At 46.2% G+C, this 18,200-nt stretch overlaps 1 protein-coding gene across 2 annotated transcripts in view; it reads right to left on the bottom strand.

Moving 5' to 3' along the window:
- Positions 1-15,213: 15,213 nt before the first annotated feature.
- Positions 15,214-18,200, bottom strand: part of mideasb (mitotic deacetylase associated SANT domain protein b) — a 28,721-nt gene continuing 25,734 nt past the window's right edge. For both annotated transcript variants that reach the window (XM_035414668.1, XM_035414661.1), the window contains exon 12: positions 15,214-17,840. In XM_035414668.1, coding sequence (XP_035270559.1) covers positions 17,567-17,840 — 274 coding nt within the window. In that variant the 3' untranslated portion in view covers positions 15,214-17,566. The remainder of the gene's footprint in view (positions 17,841-18,200) is intronic.

Raw genomic sequence — 18,200 nt, forward strand, 5'->3', positions numbered from 1 at the left:
GTTGATAACTGTGTCCTATTACTTCGCTTCTTTCTTTTATTAATTTCTTCATTTATTTTAATGCGAACACATCTTTCAAACCACACCATAAGTGAAGCAGAGAGCATCGCATTAGGAGATCAAATCAGTACACAGAGGAAATCTCACTTTCATTTCAAGATTATGATTGTAATGGACTGTGATGCACACACGATTGCGTCTTAGTTGTGACCACACAGTAAAATGTCCAGAGTTACTTCAAATGTAACAGAGTTTTTATGTAGTCCAACAGGGACCACATGTACACTGTAAGAGTTGGGCGGACACGGTGGTGCAGTGGTTAGCACTGTCGCCTCACAGCAAGAAGGTCGTGGGTTTGAATCTCGGCTTGTGGCCTTTCTGTGTGGAGTTTGCATGTTGTTCGCGTGGGTTTACTCCGGGTACTCCGGTTTCCTCCCACACTCAAAGACATGCATGTTAGGTGCACTCCTGCAGTTGCCCTTGACCAAGGCACTGGCCTCAGAACTGGAGTTGGTCCCAGGGCGCTGCACTGTGGCTGCCCACTGCTCCTGGGTAACTAGGATGGGTCAAAATGCAGGGGACAAATTACGCAACGGGGTTCAATAAAGTATATCATCATCATCTAAGAGTTAATTTAACAGTAAAAATTTTACATTGCAGTTGTGCTGAGCAATGCAGCCACACTGTAAAAGCCATAAACCCTGTGCAAGACAAAGATATCTGAATATTTCAAAGTGGGCCTGGTTTGTGAATAAGCGTCTATGACAGGGATACTCAAACCTGACCCTCAGGGAGTCAGGGCCAGTAGTACTTCCCTCAACCAATCAGGACTTAGTTAAACTTGTGACATCAGGTGAGTACAACCTCTGACCAATCAGTGATCAATTAACTATCAGGTAGCAGAGAAAACCAGCAGTGCTACTGGCCTTGGGGGCCAAATTTGAGTATGCCCGGTCTATAACATTTTCAGTAGGGAGAAAACTAACAACGTCTTTGTCAAGATATTGGTGATAGTCAATTAATAAATTCAAGGTTTCCTGAATTTGAATGTAGAGATTGAGAATGAGGGTAAATGCTTGCTCTGTCACCTCTTAATGTCAGTTATTCAGTTCAGTTTAAAAATACACTGCTTTCTCACTGACATGGAGCTTTGCTTTATAAATGTTGTAGTGCATGATGGGAAGGAGGCCAATGCTTGTCACCTCAATTTGAATGCACAAACAAGTAATGTTCACAGGCCCAGAGCATATGGCAAGTGAGTCAGCATTTGCTAATTTAATTATGCACATGACAAATAGACAAATATAACAAATTAGCACACATTATTATCTAGTTTTTTTATACATAAATGAGCAATTTTAAATTCCTGTTTATTTATTTACACTTCATCCACTGTTTCCAAGTCTGACCACACAAACATGAGGATTTTAAATGAGTTAATGCTGTCTGTGTAACTAGCCAGCCACTAGTTCCTTTTCTCAACCAACCTGAGACAGGGCCACTCCCTGGCTAAGACATCATGCATGGGCTGGGAACATTAAGGCTAGCCACATGAACACAGAGCATGATAATAAGATGTCATATGGTGCAGCGTTATGGTCCTGTTCACAGCATAAGCGCTACTGGAGTCCAATCCAAAGCACACAACTGATTTGTTCCAGTTTGTTTTGTTTTTTTTAAACAAATAACTGAAGCCTCCCTTGTGCCCTGAAGAGGCATCCAGACCGCCCAACCTGACCCCCCCCTTCCCCCCCTCCCCAAACAGACCGCTGCCATCGGTTTCCGCCACTGTCACTGTCACAGGACAGAGATCGCCATGGTTACAGACCCAAACAGGACCCAACAGACTTCATCCGCCCACCCCCACCCCCACCTCCGCATCATTTTCTGTACAGTCGGCACACCACCATGACAAAGACCCTCTGTGTGACAGATTTCCGCTCTGCCAAGGGACAGCATGTCCAGAGAGGAAGGAAAGAAGAAACAGACAGAAAGAGAGAGAGAGAGAGAGAGAGAGAGAGAAAGAAAGAAAGAGATGGCTCCTTCTGCCACCAGCAACCACGGCACACCATGTGCTGCCCACAGTATCAGCAATATAAAGAACCACTGACATGACCACTGAAGTGCATAAGTCACAAACAGGAAACAGAAGCTAAAGAGGAATAAATGGGGGGTAAAAAAAACTCCAGGGTGTTCACGTCATTCAATTCATGGCATAGGCCCATACGGACTAAAATTAGAAAACATTCTGACTGCCAGTGTACTCGTACCAAGAGGTACTTAGCACAGAATGTCACGGGGAGGGGGGGGGGGGGGGGGGGGGACGGGACTTGAATAGCTCAATAATTTCTCCCCAGTGTTGCATTTTGCTTGTATAAACTATCTGATGTGAAGGAGCAGAGATGGAAAATCCAGTTTCAGAAAATAAAAGTCCTCCCCAGTATTTTGTTCCTTCCAGTCACCTTGATTTGCCAGCCCAGGGAGAAAAAGCCTGAATCTAAACATCTAGAAGGGTGGAAATCTAGCTTGAGATTTGTTCTGACATAAACGGACAAGGATAGCTCAGGTAAGCTCCAATATAGCTCAGGTTATTACCTGGATATAGCCTGGGTATGTCCTGATTGGATAGAAAACTTTCAAACCAAATGTAGCCAGGTTTTCACCCGAACACCTAAATGGAATATATGTTTTCTAGCTGACTAGGACATAGCCAAGCAGTATCTGGGTAAAACCTGAGCTATATTGGAGCTAACCTAGCCCATTTATATCAAAATATCTCTCAACCTAGATTTCCACCCCTCTAGATTTCTAGGTTCTGGGTTTTGGTCACTGGGCTGTTACTCTCTCTGCTTTCTCTGTCTCAACCAAAAGAAAAAAATATAAAATACAAAAAGGGTGGACTGCCTGCTCTCCTTTTAAACCAATGACAGCTGATCCACTCCACCTCATGTGGTCTGGTGGTGGACCTTGGACAAAATCTAAGACAAAAAGGTAAAAGCTGTGCCAGCCACAATCTTAGCACACAAATTCCAGGGAACGTAAGGTAACTGCACCTCACCCTGACTCTCCTGTGTTTTTTTCCTGGAGAATTCAAGGCGGTTCACGCCCAGGTGTGTCACCTGAAGCAGCGTTCTCTCTTTGAAGAGATCAGGCACTGCTGGGGTTGAAAGAGCAGCTTCTCAAAGGAGGCAAACACAGCTGAGGGTGATTTGCGTGATCAACGACGATGTTTTTCTGCACTCGTCGAGCTCAACCTTAAAATCCAGTCGACACAGGTGTTCAAACTGAAGCCAGAATTTTTTTTTTTTTAATCGAGATATAGAAGAGGCTGGTGGGGAACAACCATGAATAAGATGATTAAAAATTGTGTGAATTGCTAATTATCATATCAGTGTGAATACACTTCTGGTGAATCTAATCAATATGCCAATGTGTGTGTGTGTGTGTGTGTGTGTGTGTGTACATGTGGGTGTGGCATGTGCGACATCACAGTAAAGCCCGGACTCAACGAAAACGTTAATTTCGAGTCACACATCTTTGGGGGGAAACGTGTTAGGATAAAAAAAGGAAATGGAAACCCCATCTTCTGTGGGGAAAAGTTCTTCCCTACCGTGCAGAAAGCGGTTTCAGCCAACACCCTCTTTAACTATCAGCTCATCACTTCATTTTTCACTTCCTCATCAACGCAACCCCTTATCTGGGCACTCTGGTTGCCTCGGTAACACCAGATGTGTGTGTGTGTGTGTGTGTGTGTGTGTGTGTGTGGGGAGGGGGGGGGGGGGGAGTGCGGAAGGAAGCTTCCGGAACCCATGGCTTGCAGAAGCAGTGTGTTACTATAAGCTGAACTGCCAATTCACCGAAAAGACTGGCGAGCGGGCGGACCTTCTGTCATGTGACCAAAAACCTGGTTTCCTGGGCTTAACCACAGTGGCGTGTTGCAAGCGAGGCCCAGATGACCTCAGCGGGTCTGTTCAAGCTAGAGTGCAGCGTGAATGCGGTCTATGGTAAGGAAGAACGAGGGGAAATAGCACCCACACACTGCTGTTGTTCTGCAGTCTCACCCGTTGAAACACTGCCCTTTCAGTTTCACGGCAATGCATGAGAGCCATTCTCCTGCATGATTTACACTGCATGATTATTATTCCCGGCAAAAGCAAGAGAGGACAATGAGAACGTCAGTCGGTTAGGTTTGTTGCCCAACATCACGTTTACATTTCCCACCCATGTGAGGCCCAACCTAGTCACACAACACACCTCAGTTTGCAACTGTACACACCTCCACCTGGTGTGAGCACTTTACCTGGTATGAGTCAGCCTACATGAATGTTTTTCACTTCCACACTTTTGAACCATTACCAAAGGAACAATTCCTCCCCAGATTTACTTGTGAGAAGTGTGACGACAAATAAACCTGAATTGGTTTGAATTTGATTTGAACTGATATGAATTTAGGTGATTTCTTACTATGTATATGCTGCATAACTGTATATTTAACTGTATAAACCAATGCATAAACATACTGTCACACACAAGTGGCATGGCTGGCTTCTGTTCAGCGTTGTGTGCGAGATTAGAAGCAAAACAATGCCATCATTGTAAGTGGCAGTGCGTCGCTATTCAGTCAAGTGTTGAATCCTGACGAAACTAGCACTAAGAAGCACCTTTATTCACCTTAAAAATATACTGTGTATAGCGTACTGAGCTCGCCGCAAATTCCAAAAACGCGGCTCCAACCTTTTTAGCTTCTCCAAAGAGCTCTCGGCTATGGTCCCGTAGACTTAGTTGACTGCCACCCACGGTAGTGAATTCTAAATGTACTCCCATTAGCCAAATTAGCTCGTTACATTACATTTGCAAGCAATTTATGCATTAATCCCTGCTTACGCACTGCCTGGATGCATTGTAGGAAAACATAAGAGCTAACCCGTCTTGGCCGGCACAGCACCGCTCTCTCTGCTACGCCAGGGCTTTGCGTGAGTTTGCAGGTAGGCCTACTTCAAGTCCAAGTGCAGCCAGGGCTGTTTCCGGTGGGAAAGATGCTCAAGGTTCCTCGCTGTGGCATTCGGCAAGCAGCAGCGGGTCATTCACAGCACTTTGCAGCACATCTTGAATTCACTTCGGAAGTTTTTACGACAGGATGCGTCTTAATTTTCTATTGTAAAACGGACATTATCCGGCCAAACACAATGAGTGTGCGTGGTGGGGTGGGGGAATGGGTTATTATTTCCGTTCCTAAATTTTTTTTTTTTAAAGGGGAGTGTGTGTGGTGGGTCATCAGATCAGATCTAATTTGTTAAGTCATGGAATTTATATATAAATGGCTGCCAAATTCCGCTTTGGCTAACGAGTCTACACAACATTGCCAGGCTTCGGCCCACTCACAGCATTTGTTTTTAGGTATTTATATTTACGGACCGAGTTATTCATTTACAGATACAACGTAGCCTCTGCTGTCACACGCTCTTCTTGTTGTTTTCACGTTATTATAATTTTTAATGCTAATCCTTCAGCATGAGTGTTTTCTCAGTGTTCTTTTCTTCTGCTTTTGAAACAAGCTGGCGTTGAAGATGCGGGATCAGCAGAAAGCAGTTGCGATTTCGTACTGTGAAACGATGTGTGGAGCCAGACCGTGTCTAATTATTTGGCTTCCGCTTAAGCCAATTTCTGAGCTGGAAGAAAATATTTACAGATGTCAAAGCGTTAAGCAACGGGTTTGACTGTGAGCTACCATGAGGTAGCCTATATTTTATTCCTTTGGGATGAGAAATACAGTTTACACAGACAGAGGGTGAAAAGGCTTCTAATTTATCCATATGGAGATTAGTGATTAGTGTTTAATAGACCATTAACAAATATGTTTACATTTGTGCTCGGTTTGGCTTGCCTCCATCTTGTCTTCAACAAGACAGTTTGCAGTTTGCTTCCAGTATCACTGAAACCCACAAATCAAGCTGCAAAAAAAAAACCTTGCAATAAAAATGAAGGGTCATCTATGGAGTCGCTACACAAAGCAAAAACATTACACTCATTATCTAAATGTGGGTGACTTTACTGAGAGTGTACATATCTCAGATTCAATACTTAATTTAAAAATCTGCCAGTCAAGATGGTGTTGACAGTTCATTAATTTTCACCTCTAAGAGAATTAACTTTACAGCTGAGCAACAGCCCTCTCTCCAATTAACCTAATGACTGAGATTATACTTCACCCCACAATCAATTATTTAACTCCGCACTGGAATTCTGGAGAAACACTGTTTTGTTGCTAGGCAACGACCTGAGTTGTCAGTTGATTTAGAATGTCTTCTCTGCTTCCGCTGTGTAAAAGTGAAAGCGATTATAACTGGACGATGCGTTGTGGGTGTTTAGGGGGATCGTTCACCATCTCTGATATTCAGCAGAAGTTTTTATGTAGAGTGACTTTTTTTATTCACAATCTATGACTATATTGTGCGGAATCAGTTCTGGTTTAAAAAACAACAGCTGCGCCACATCAAGGATATCATACCCACAACCTTTGAGCTGCAAGCTGAGTTCCGCATCCATTGCCCGACACTTCTGAAAATAATAGCTAATGATACGGAAGCTAAAAAATCCATCCATGTATCTAGCATCCATTATCTATACCCACTTGCCCAAGTCAGGGTTGCAGGGGGAGTAGGGCCTATCACAGCATGCACTGGGCGCAAGGCAGGAATAACCTCTGGGCAGGGTACCATGCATCACAGGGTCAACATGCGTACACTCTCACACGTTCACACCAATTTAGCATCTCCAATTCACCTAACCTGCACGTCTTTGGACTGTGGGGGGTAACCCATGCAAACACGGGGAGAACACACAAACTCCACGCATCCGGGGCAGCGGGGACCTCGAACCTGGAACCTCGTTCTTTGCGAGCCAAGCTATGAATGTCTGTCTTGGACGACTCCTACAGTGGAGTGACCACACGGAGGCTGACTGAAACAAGCCCACTCAGTCACTTTCACAGCACGCGGCTACGGCTAACTGCTCAGGCGTTAGCGATTAGCGCAGTTTGAAGAGATGCCATTAGAAACAAGAGGGGCAACTCCAGTCCTGCTGGTTTTACGGGAACCTCACAAATACAAATTAACGAGGCCTTGGGGGAAGTCAACGCGACTTGAGGACTATCCGTTTTCTCGCAACACTTAAACGAGACCATAAAGTAGGAATGGATCCTTGATCCCCGGAGGATGTGGAGTAGTCAGTTCCCGCCCATCACTGCGAACTCCCTGCGTGATTTCTGAATACGGAATATGGAAAGCTACGTACAGCAGAACAGCCTCGTATCTGGCACGTCCCCCGTCTTTCCACTTCATACCAGTGAAGGCACATGGTGCTCCAAGAGCTTCTGACTCCACAAAGCCTATTTAACTCGGAGTGGGTGGTCCCAGGGCCTTGACACATGCAATAACTGTGATGAGGCCTGTGGTCCACAGAAACCATAGAGAAGCTCCAACCAATCACAGAGAATGTTGGTAGAAAGAAAACAGAGCAACGCTGATGGCAATTGGTGGTGACTTTTTGGCTTTACTTCCTGGAGCCATTTTTCAATGAAGGGACTGCAGCCAGAAGGTAGCCACCAGTTATCATTGGCTTTGTCCAATTTTCTGTTACCAGCATTCTCCATGATTGGCGGAGGGCTCCTGTCCGGTTTCTATTGGGGCGACATAGCTCAGGAGGTAAGACCGATTGTCTGGCAGTCGGAGGGTTGCCGGTTCAAACCCCGCCCTGGGCATGTCGAAGTGTCCTTGAGCAAGACACCTAACCCCTAACTGCTCTGGCGAATGAGAGGCATCAATTGTAAAGTGCTTTGGATAAAAGCGCTATATAAATGCAGTCCATTTACCATTTACCATTTAAGAGAAAAGTGATGACACCACAATCTATTGACACCCCTATTTAATTATCCATTAAAGATCCATTAATAGGCAGAAGCACAGAGAGCTGTGTCCCTGCTCTCTCCTGATAGGTCCAGAAGGATCACAGTCATGCGAGAGGGAGTTGCCGGAAGTTCTGATCGGTCAACACAAGTTTGCTCACATGCACTATTCATATTCTCCCCGCCTCTTATTGCCACTGCACAAGACTCAGGTAAAAAAGGTGTTGCATGGTACCTCCATGTACCTGACAAATCTGAAGGCGTGTAGATAAGGAAACACAATGAAGTCGCAGGTGAAGAATCAAGAAACCCCTCAGACTCTCTTGTAGGGATGGGATTTTCCTGAAAACTGGATTGCTAATTTCCTGTCTCCCTCCTATCGTAAATATCTGTCCAGACCACTAACAGGAATTTCTATTAGGTATGTCATGACGTGCATGTCCGTGTTAACGGCACATGTTCTTCAGTGTCGCTCACACAAGGAATTTGGAGACACGCACGCGATGTTGTACATGCCTTAACTTACACACACAGTTTGCGGTTCTTCACTCTCCACTGCAGGTGCAGGTGCGTGAAACGGTGTCAGAGCAGAACGCTCTCCTCCGTCAGCGTGCCGAGCAAAACTCTGAAACAGTGTAAAGCGGCTGCTTGTAATTAAAGTTGCCCGAGAACTGCATCCCTGACTCTGCCTGGTGCTTTCCCCTGCCCAACGGCCCCAGCCACATCTCCCCAGGTTCCTCCAAGCACTTCACAGTTATATGAGTAATATGTGAAGCTTTATATGAATTAAACGTGTTTTGCTCAGTTTGAATGTCGCACATTTCCCGCCCCAAAGTTTCAGTTTTGGTATCACGGGCGGCTCTGAATTTTTCTGACTAATCACTGCACACAAGAAACGGTGGGCCCATCGCCGCACTAAAATCCACTGCGTGAACGGGACGGCCCATCAGGCAGCCATGCTGTTAAGCACTTCTCGAAAGCGTCCCTCCGCATGTTCCTCCGTTTTTACAGGAGGGGTGCAGCTTTTTTTTATTTCCACCTTAAAATCATCAGCCAATTCCGACCCAGTAAACCAAACGAGGGCAGTTTACTATATAATCGACGGCTTTAATTGATCAATTACGTGATGCGTGACAACCAAGCGGCTCTCCAGGACCAGGCCTCCAGGCTGTTTGCTAAGAGTTGTAAAGTCCAGGATTCCGATAAACAAAAGTCCGCCCCAGGATTTTGTTCCAACCGCCTAGATTTGCTTCTGCCAGGTGGTAGCACTAATTAGCAACATCAAGCCGGCTGAGTTCACGGGTGGAAGAAACACATGGCAGGACTTTCACTGCTCTGACCACCTGGACTTTCCACCTCTGCTCCTGCTTTATGGCAGAGGGTGGCCGATTCCGGTCCTGGAGGGCCGGTGTGTACCCAGGGTTTTGTTTCCACCAATAACCCCCCGGCTAAATGAGTTAATTGGCTGTAAACACCAACACTGGTTCACTCTTAAGGATTATATCACCGTAAAATATTTCATAAAGGGACACAAAAACGACGGTTTTTGGCCATCATTCATGCACCAACCAAAATAAATGTGACTAAAGTCAGATGCTGCAAATGCAAGAGCTAATTAAGTGATTAAGAAGCTGGCACGAAAACCAGAATCAGATACGGCCCACAGTGTCCACTTCTGCTTTATGGTGCATCTGTTTTCACAGGCGGAAAGGAGGAAATGCGAAGTATTCTCAGTATCTCACTGCTTCCCCTGCCTGGTTCTTCCTAGAGCACCCGGCTGAGGTTCAGGTCAAACACGTCAACATGGCGAAAACATCTGCACCAAATGACATTATTCTCCCCGGTGTCCTCCTATCCCTGCTCCAAATTCTTGAACTGCACCCAAAAAGAGTCCCAACTCCCCCACCCTCTCCCCCACACCCAACCACCCCAGCTGACACCGTCCCGATGGGGCAGCAAAAACTTGCGGAGAGCAGGATGGCTGTCTTTTTTTTTGTTGTTGGGAGATTTAAAAAAGTAACAAACGGCTTCCTTGTCCAGGAGGAGTCTGAGGATCCGGCAATCTGCAGTGCAGCTTTTCCATCCACCACCTCCAGCTACAAAAACCACTCACACAGCTGACCTCTCACACCACACGCCGCTGATTGGACCAGGGGTGTGGAGGAGAGAAAAAAGAGAGCAAATTCATGTGAAAGGCAGGGGAGGGGAGGGGAAGGAGGGAGGGAGGAGAGGGAGGGAGGGAGGGGGGGGATCGTGGAGGGAGACAGAGAGTCCTTGGCTGCCCTTTTCTAGTGTTGTCAGTTCTTTCAGCCGAAACAGAGCTACGCCCATCCTCTGTCAGACACACAGAAAACTGTGTAAAACAGCTGTGGCGTTTCACTGGCACACGCACACACACACACAAACACATACACACGTGAGCATGCAGGCATACGCACACACACACACACACAGACGTGAACATATACGCACACACACACGCACGCACACACACTTTGAACACACACGCGTGCAAACACACTTACACAAACACACACATGCAAACATGCACACAAATGCATGCACACACACACACACACACACACACTCGTACTCAACAGAACAACCATGAGATACAGACATATGGCTCGTGCCAGAAGGGAGGACAGTGTGTGAGCATAACTTAATTTCTATCGCAAATGCCCTGGGACTGCACTGCAGAACTGCACAGGATGGGGATCTCACACTGCTGTAGCTGTGAGCCCAAAGCCCGGTCATACCCACACAGGCTGAAATAACATTGCGTACGCTGCTTACATAATTGTGGTTTAAGGAGAAAACACTTTGAGACATCTTGGGAAAAGGTGTCTGATTCAAAAAAAAAAAAAAATACTCAGGAATGTAGGGTTTTTTTTCCATCTTCAAATATACACCATTAGGTCCAGATGAATGACTTCTCTTCAGAAACAGCAGCGCCCTTTAAATCAAGAGCAGCGTGATTTGGTTTTTTTCTTAATATATACTTTTATGCAAAACAAGCAAAAAAAAAAAAAAAAAGCAAAGTTATCTCTGTAGCAATCTGCACAGAGAGGAAATGGAGGCATGTGTAGTTTTGCAGCTGCTTTCATGTAACAATACTGCCACCTTGTGGATATTCAGCAGGGTGCAAGTTAGTTATTCAACTAGGTCACTTCAGCAATATCTTTAAAGAAAGGGTATCGAGAATTACTGCCAAACAATAACCTGTTCAGTCACATTGACTCAATTGCGGCATGCTTAGTTGTAGTTTAAACCACAGAACTGAACTACAACTGGCACAGCGATACAAATCTGTGAAACAAGGTTTAGCTGTTCCAGTTGTAGTGTGTAGCTTCTGTGGTCTTGGGGATTAAACCTGAGTTTTTATTCCAGCTGAGCATGTTGCAGTTGTCCCATTATGTTTTTTCCACCAAAACTGATAGCATTGGCAGGAGAAAAAACAATATTTTCTCCAGCCCATACAGACAGAAATACTGGGCAACTGTCCATCATAAAGTTGATTATTAAAACATTATTGATTACGAAATCATCATTCCAGTACAACACAACCTGACACAATCCATAAATTCAGTTACTTCTGAGGTCTTGACATTAATCCAGTGCAGTAGAAAAACGGTCTCCTGTGTGTGGGAACCAAACTGACACTCTGTGACACTGCAACTGGTGACCACAGTTATCAGGTGGTGTCCTGGTAACTCCGCCAGGTCCGTGTGGGCCCATTCCAGCAGTGATTCCGCGCTAAAGCGGTTTGGTGGGACAGCAGATTTGTCTCAGGTCAGAAAATTAGGGCTCAGCCGATGCCTACCACGTGCTGGCCCTCTGAGCATTCCCTAAGAACGAGTCGGTCTCTCTTGGGGAAACATGAGCACGGTAGTTCATTAGAAGGGGAACAATGCCCCACACAGGACTCACCTTTGAGCAGCTCTGAGGTATTCAGTGGAGACCTGCCAGGGATATATTAATCCAGGATCCTTGGGACAGGTATTTTTTTAATAATAAGGAGAGAGGACAGGGTAGAGGAGGAACCTGCGTTGGATCTTAGACATCAGGTCCAATGCTGAAGCGGAGCTTATGTCCTCTTTTACGATGTTTCTCGATTCGGGTACGACATTCGCAGTCACCACCATCACGCGCTGTTTCATCATTGGCTTTTAAGTGATGTTTTTTTCCCCGTAATGTGAGATGCTTACATTTCAGTGTGACAGGGGGGGGAAAAAAGCCTGAACTCTTCATATCTTCACAAGCAAGCTGAGGACTGTTAGCAGCGATCACGCATTCTGGTTAATATGCAAACCGGGACTTGTTTCCCTCCACTGAAATCCGAGGCTGGCATCTGTAGAGTCACTGAGCATCAGCAGGAAGCCTGTTCTCCTCATAACCCATGCCTTTAATCTGCCTGGGCCCTGTGCACAGCTTGTGTGACTCCATCTCCTTCTGCTCTTCGTGTGCATGTCAGTGGCTGCAAGAATATCTGCCTCTGCCAAGGAGGTTATGCAATGATGTCCATCCCTCCGGTTATTAGCTTGTCCGTACCGGACATATCTGGAGAAGTAATGGCCGGATTGCCATGAAATTTGCTGTGCACATTCATGTTCCCAAGAGGAAGAAACCTGTTGATTTGGGTGACCCCATCTCCTTTCCTCTAGCACCACCATCAGGGCAAACGTATCTCCAAAAGTAAAGACCGGATTGCCATCAAATTTGCTGTGCACACTCATATTCCCCAGAGGAAGAAACCTATTGATTTTGGTGACCCTATTACTTTCCCTCTAGCACCCCCACCAGGCCAAACATCTTGGAATGTAACGACTGCATTGCGAGGGGAGGATGCTGTGACTTGGCAGAGCTCTTCACGCTGAGTGCATTCTTTCAAGTTGATATGTGGCCTTCAAGAATGTCAATATAATTTTGAGTCTCTGATCACTCCCTGCCTGTTCAGCCTGGGGCGGGGGTCACCCATCATACATGCATAAACTCCTAGCAAGTCAGACCACTGTCTGTTGCAGCTATTGATCAGCTAATTATTCCGTGAACTCCCACTACAGCAGTCTGCCAGTGGCACTAGCATTAGCCTACTGGTTCATACTTGCGGGCAGTGGTCATCCAATAGGGCAGAGGTGATCAGTGAGGGCCGTATCCATTTCTGGTTTTCATAGCAATTTCTCGTCTTAATTACTTAATTATCCGCAACACTTATCGCCATCTGACATTTCAGCTATATTTCTTCATAAGCACATGTCCCTACATGAAATTTACAGTAATCTCATTTATGAGTGAACCCGCGTTGGTGTATACAGCCAATTAATTCATTTAGCCAAGGTAATTGTTGGAAACCTGCATATACACCTACCCTTCGTGACCAGAATTGCCCACCCCTGCTTTTGTACAGATCACTAACAGACTAAGCCAAACTATGCATGGTTTGACGACTAGGGCCTAATTCCAGTCAGTGGACACCAGCCACTGGGATGAAATCACAGACAATGGCAATCACAAACAATTTACTGCTATCTTGGGCGAATAAAATCTGGTCCTCAAGGTAAGCAGTACTGCTGGTTTTCTCTTCTGCCCAATAGTCAATAGTCCAATAATATCATTGATTGGCCAGAGATTACACTCAGTCGATGCGTCAGGTTTAAATCAATCCATGTTTAGAGGGGAGGGATGGAAACCAGCAAAACTACTGGCCCTGACGCACAGATTTGAGCTTCCCTGTCTTAAAGACTGCCGGGTTTAGTGCAGGGGTGGGCAATTCCCGTCCTCCGGCCGCCATTCATGCCCTTATGAAGAAACGCAGCTAAAATGCAAGATGGCGGAAATGTTATGGCTAATTAACCTCTGGTTTAGCCAACCGAGTTTAGCGTAATCTGAGTTGGAGCTCCTTGAACAAAAAGCCACATACTGCCCATCTTGACTGAGGTCAGCTTGGTTCCACCGCAGCTAATATCTCCTCTTAGCGTCGGCGCACGTCCGGTAGGGATGCAGACAACGGCAGAGGCTATTCAGACCACGGTGTCCTGGACCAGGGCGCCGACAACGAAGCGAAGCCACTTCTTAGCCTGTTCGGCCTGTGCTGCGTGAACGCGAGCGCCTTCTTTAGAGATGGGGAAGCTGGGGTGCTGGTGCTGGTGCTGAGCACCCTGAAGCGTTGGCATGATGTAGTGATATCTACACTGTGCTTGAATAAAGAAGAATTATAAAAAATAAAAATAAAACGGCCACCTGTCTTCTGATGTTTAAACGACAAAACACGGCTGTGTTGCTAGCCCTGCTAATAACCGTTGCTTTTCCATTGGGTCAGTCTTGGAGGGACCCGACCCTCACACGTGCAGCCAAACACCAGGGTTTCCAATTGGCTCAAACAGCTACTGACCGGAGCTTGCGCGAGCAGTCACGTTTTTAGCGTCAGTGCCCCTGTGACGCAATAGCACTGATAGGCTACACCCTAACATTTACCCTCTCTCTGAAAAGTTTATGGCGAACCCGTAATTCAATTTCTGTGTGCGTGTTAAGGATTATCGCCTTTTGAACTTGGTCGAAAAAAGCATCGTTTCTGCTGTAATTGGCCCCCATGCGAAGCGGTGCTCTCAGTCCTGTGCAGCTGGCACGAGCGCATTCACTGGCGCTTTAAGTCACCGTTCCACGAAGCGGTAGGCTGTGCCACGGGATCCACACGTATTTTTTGTTTTTTTTTGCCGTGGGTGGGACGGACGTTGCTCTCTTCCCCTCTCTCGCGCCTGTTGCCACAATATTTACTCGCGGCCGAGTTAGTCTTCGCAGCGTGCGCTGCGAGGGTGGACGTGCAGTCACTTTGCCAAGTTCGGAGGCGCAGTCCCGCCTTACCGTTGTTTGTATAGGCCTACGTGGCACAAACGCGGCGGATCGGGCAAGCCTTCCCCCTCCATGTACCCTGGCTCCGATTCACACGCCCGCAGGCTTGGCAGCTCCGCGTGCCTGGATCTCAGAGGCGCGGGCTTACACCACGCTCCCTCTGCAGATCGCGGCGCCCACGGCCACCGGCGATGCCAGCGACGATTCTACCCGCGGTCCGTTATGTCTTTCGGTATGCCGCAATTACGCAGTTGCACTTCTCTCTAAAGCCACTTTTATACTCGTGTGTATGAATGCACCGTGAACAACTTGCGTTTAATTAAGTACAGTACCTCAATTTCTTCATCATGCACACACCAGTTAATGTCCTCCTCAGTACAGGAAAGGGAGTGGGGTAGGTGGGTTTGGCCGTTCCACACAAAACAGGAGGGTTATACATACACACTGTGCTACAACATAACTTTTAAGTTCAAATTTTTAATAAAAGGTGTTTTTTTACTCATTTTATTATTCAAAAAGTGAAAGAAATCAACCAATTAAAACAAATAAATTACACTGTAGTAAAAAGCCATTGAGATTCCTTTCTGTTTTCACAATTAGTGTGTCCTAGGCTCCTTATGAAAATATAGAAAATATGGATACATATAATTATATATACTTTATGTATATTATTATTTTTTTCAATCTGCAGCTCCCTTAACTAACTGTACTGGTTGAAAGGAGTGTTTTCAACTTAGAGTTTGTAACCTAAAATCAATTCACTCCATTATATTTCTATAGAAAACGGAATAACTGCAGCACAGTGACCTGTTTGTAGATCAGAACTGGTGAATCTCTTCAGAAGTTTAAAAATATAAATTGAATATAAAAAAAAAAGAACAGTCAGGCAAGTTCTTTTTCTCATATGGTCCTGAAGTTTCCGACTGAAGGTTTTGGCTTTAAGATGCAAACACGCAGACATACACGTGCACACACACACATATGCGCGCACACACACACACACATGCAAAACGCACAAACTGAAAGGTCAAAGATACGCCGCACTCACAAATTTGTCCACAGACCCAAAAAAAGTAAACTAGAGATACGAAAGGAGCCGCGACGCTTGGCTGTAAATTTAATCAAAGGGGAAGGAAGATAAATTCAAAGAACACCCAGTCTCTGCTGCCATGGAAACGGATCCTGGTAGCTAGGGCAAGAGAACTGAAGTTTGTTTTTCTTCAGACTGGAAAAGTAAGGGAGAACCCAGGAAGGGCTGAAAGCAGACTTCTTGACAATCTAAGAAAGCGGGTCCTGTAAAGTACTGTATATATGCCTTGTCCTAGCCGTGGGGGGGCGGGGGGGGGGGGTATAGACTTCTACAGTTGGATATCACAACATTGTATTTCACTTCCGAGACTGGTGTCTAAACGTTTTATGCCCACAACCCAATTTTCACACACAGCCAAAATTCTGTATAATTGGGACTGTTTAAAAAAAAAATATATATATATATATATATAAACTTTAAGCCAGATGAGAAAAAGAACTACAACAAATCTAAATTACACCAATAAACAACAACAATAATAATAATAATATAGGAATATAAACAGACATCAATACAGTAATAATAATAATAATTATCATAAGTTGTTGAATAAAAAAAGAACCTTTGTGAAACTGATTGTCTGGTTTAGGTAAAAAGCATAAACATCCAAGGCATTAACAGTTGGGGTGGGGGGGGGTATTACAATAAACAAGGAGAGAAAACCCCACAGTCCAGCACTGAATGCTGGAAGTGAGCTTCCTGTGGATATGTGCAAGCTTTTGGCAGTCTTAAGTGTGGGAGAGGTGGGACAGGACAGGGCTGGTGTGGATAGGGCATAGAAACATTTAAGTGAGCATGTGCATTCCGCAGTCCTGTGAGAAGCCAGACTTGTGCTGTGCACCCCGACATCACTGCCTGCCCCCCCCCCCCCCATACCCCCACACAGTCAGTTTGGTTTTTCTCCCCCCGGACTTCCTAATTACATAATTTTTATTTATTTATTTATTTTTTTTGCATTGTAACATATCACTGAACCCTACCGTAATATTACTGATGGTATATTCACGTTGAGATAGAGAGAGAGAGAGAGAGAGGGAGAGGGAGAGGGAGAGAGAAAGAGAGAGAGAGAGAGAGAGAGAGAGAGAGAGAGCAGCACTCCACGTATCGCCGCGCCCCAACCCTGCAGGTGTTAGGGCGTGGCCCTCGGGCGGGGGGGGGGGGGTTCGAGATGCACACGCCAAATTCAGCACACCCTCGGTCCTCCCCATTTCTGTGCCGGGTCAGTCCCAAAGTGCTCAGTAGGAGTGTTGGGGGGAGGGCACTGCTGTACACACTGTTCAGCAAACGTTTTCACGCAGTTAGGAAATGGCTGTCACTCCCTGTGGCCCAGTACGGATAAAAAAAGAACTCCTGAAAGTCTTCCAAAGAGCAAAATAAATAAATAACGAGACCAGAGAGTACACACACACACACACACACACACACACACACACACACACACACACACGCGCGCACGCACGCACACACATACACACTCTCTCACACACAGGGGGGTAGGGCCCATCTTCGAACGTGTTCGGGTTGGGAAGAAAATATCCCATTTAAAAAAAAAAGAAAAAAAAGAAAAGAAACGAAACCCAACCAAACGCGTGTCTTTGTTCTCCAGCTGACGGTGTTCTCCGTGGCCGAGTGCGTGCCTTGCCCTGCCGTTCTCCGTCCGCCATGTTTGTTTTTTTTTTTTGTTGTTGTTTAAGTTTTTTGCTCCTCGTTTTTTCCGGGCGCGCTCAGTGCCAGTCCTCGTCGTCCACGTCCTCCCCCTCCTCCGAGGACTCGTCGCTGCTCTCTTCGCCCTGCTCCTTCTCTCCGTTCTGCCGCGCCTCCTCCTCCTCCTCCTCCTCCTCCGCTGCCGCCGCCGCCGCCGCCGCTGCTGCTGCTGCTGCCGCCGCCTCCGCTGCCGCCCGCTCCTCAGCCTCTTTCTGCCGCAGCGCCGCCGCCTTCTTCTCCTGCTCCGCGTGGCTCTTCATGTGCGCACTGCGGCTCTTCACCTTGAAGAACACCCTGAGGGGTCAGAGGTCAAAGGTCACAAAAGAACCAAGAACAACGCACACAGACGCATTCTAGCGAACAACTAGACCCACACCTGCAGCTCTTCACTCTGTAGAACACTCTGAGACTCAGAGGTCAAAGGTCACTAAAAAACCATGAACATGCACACAAGACATATTCTACTGGACAAATACAGTCCCACACCTGCAGCCCTTCACTTCGTAGAACAACCTGAGGCTCAGAGGTCAAAGGTCACAAAAGAACCATAAACACGCACTGAGATTCATTCTACTGGGCATCTACTGCCCCCCCTCCACCACCTACAGCTTATTCAGCTTGTCGGGCACTGAGGGTCACAGGCCAGAGAAAGGA

Source organism: Anguilla anguilla, chromosome 1, assembly GCF_013347855.1.
Source record: "Anguilla anguilla isolate fAngAng1 chromosome 1, fAngAng1.pri, whole genome shotgun sequence".
In the NCBI taxonomy this organism is placed as follows: Eukaryota; Metazoa; Chordata; class Actinopteri; order Anguilliformes; family Anguillidae; genus Anguilla; species Anguilla anguilla.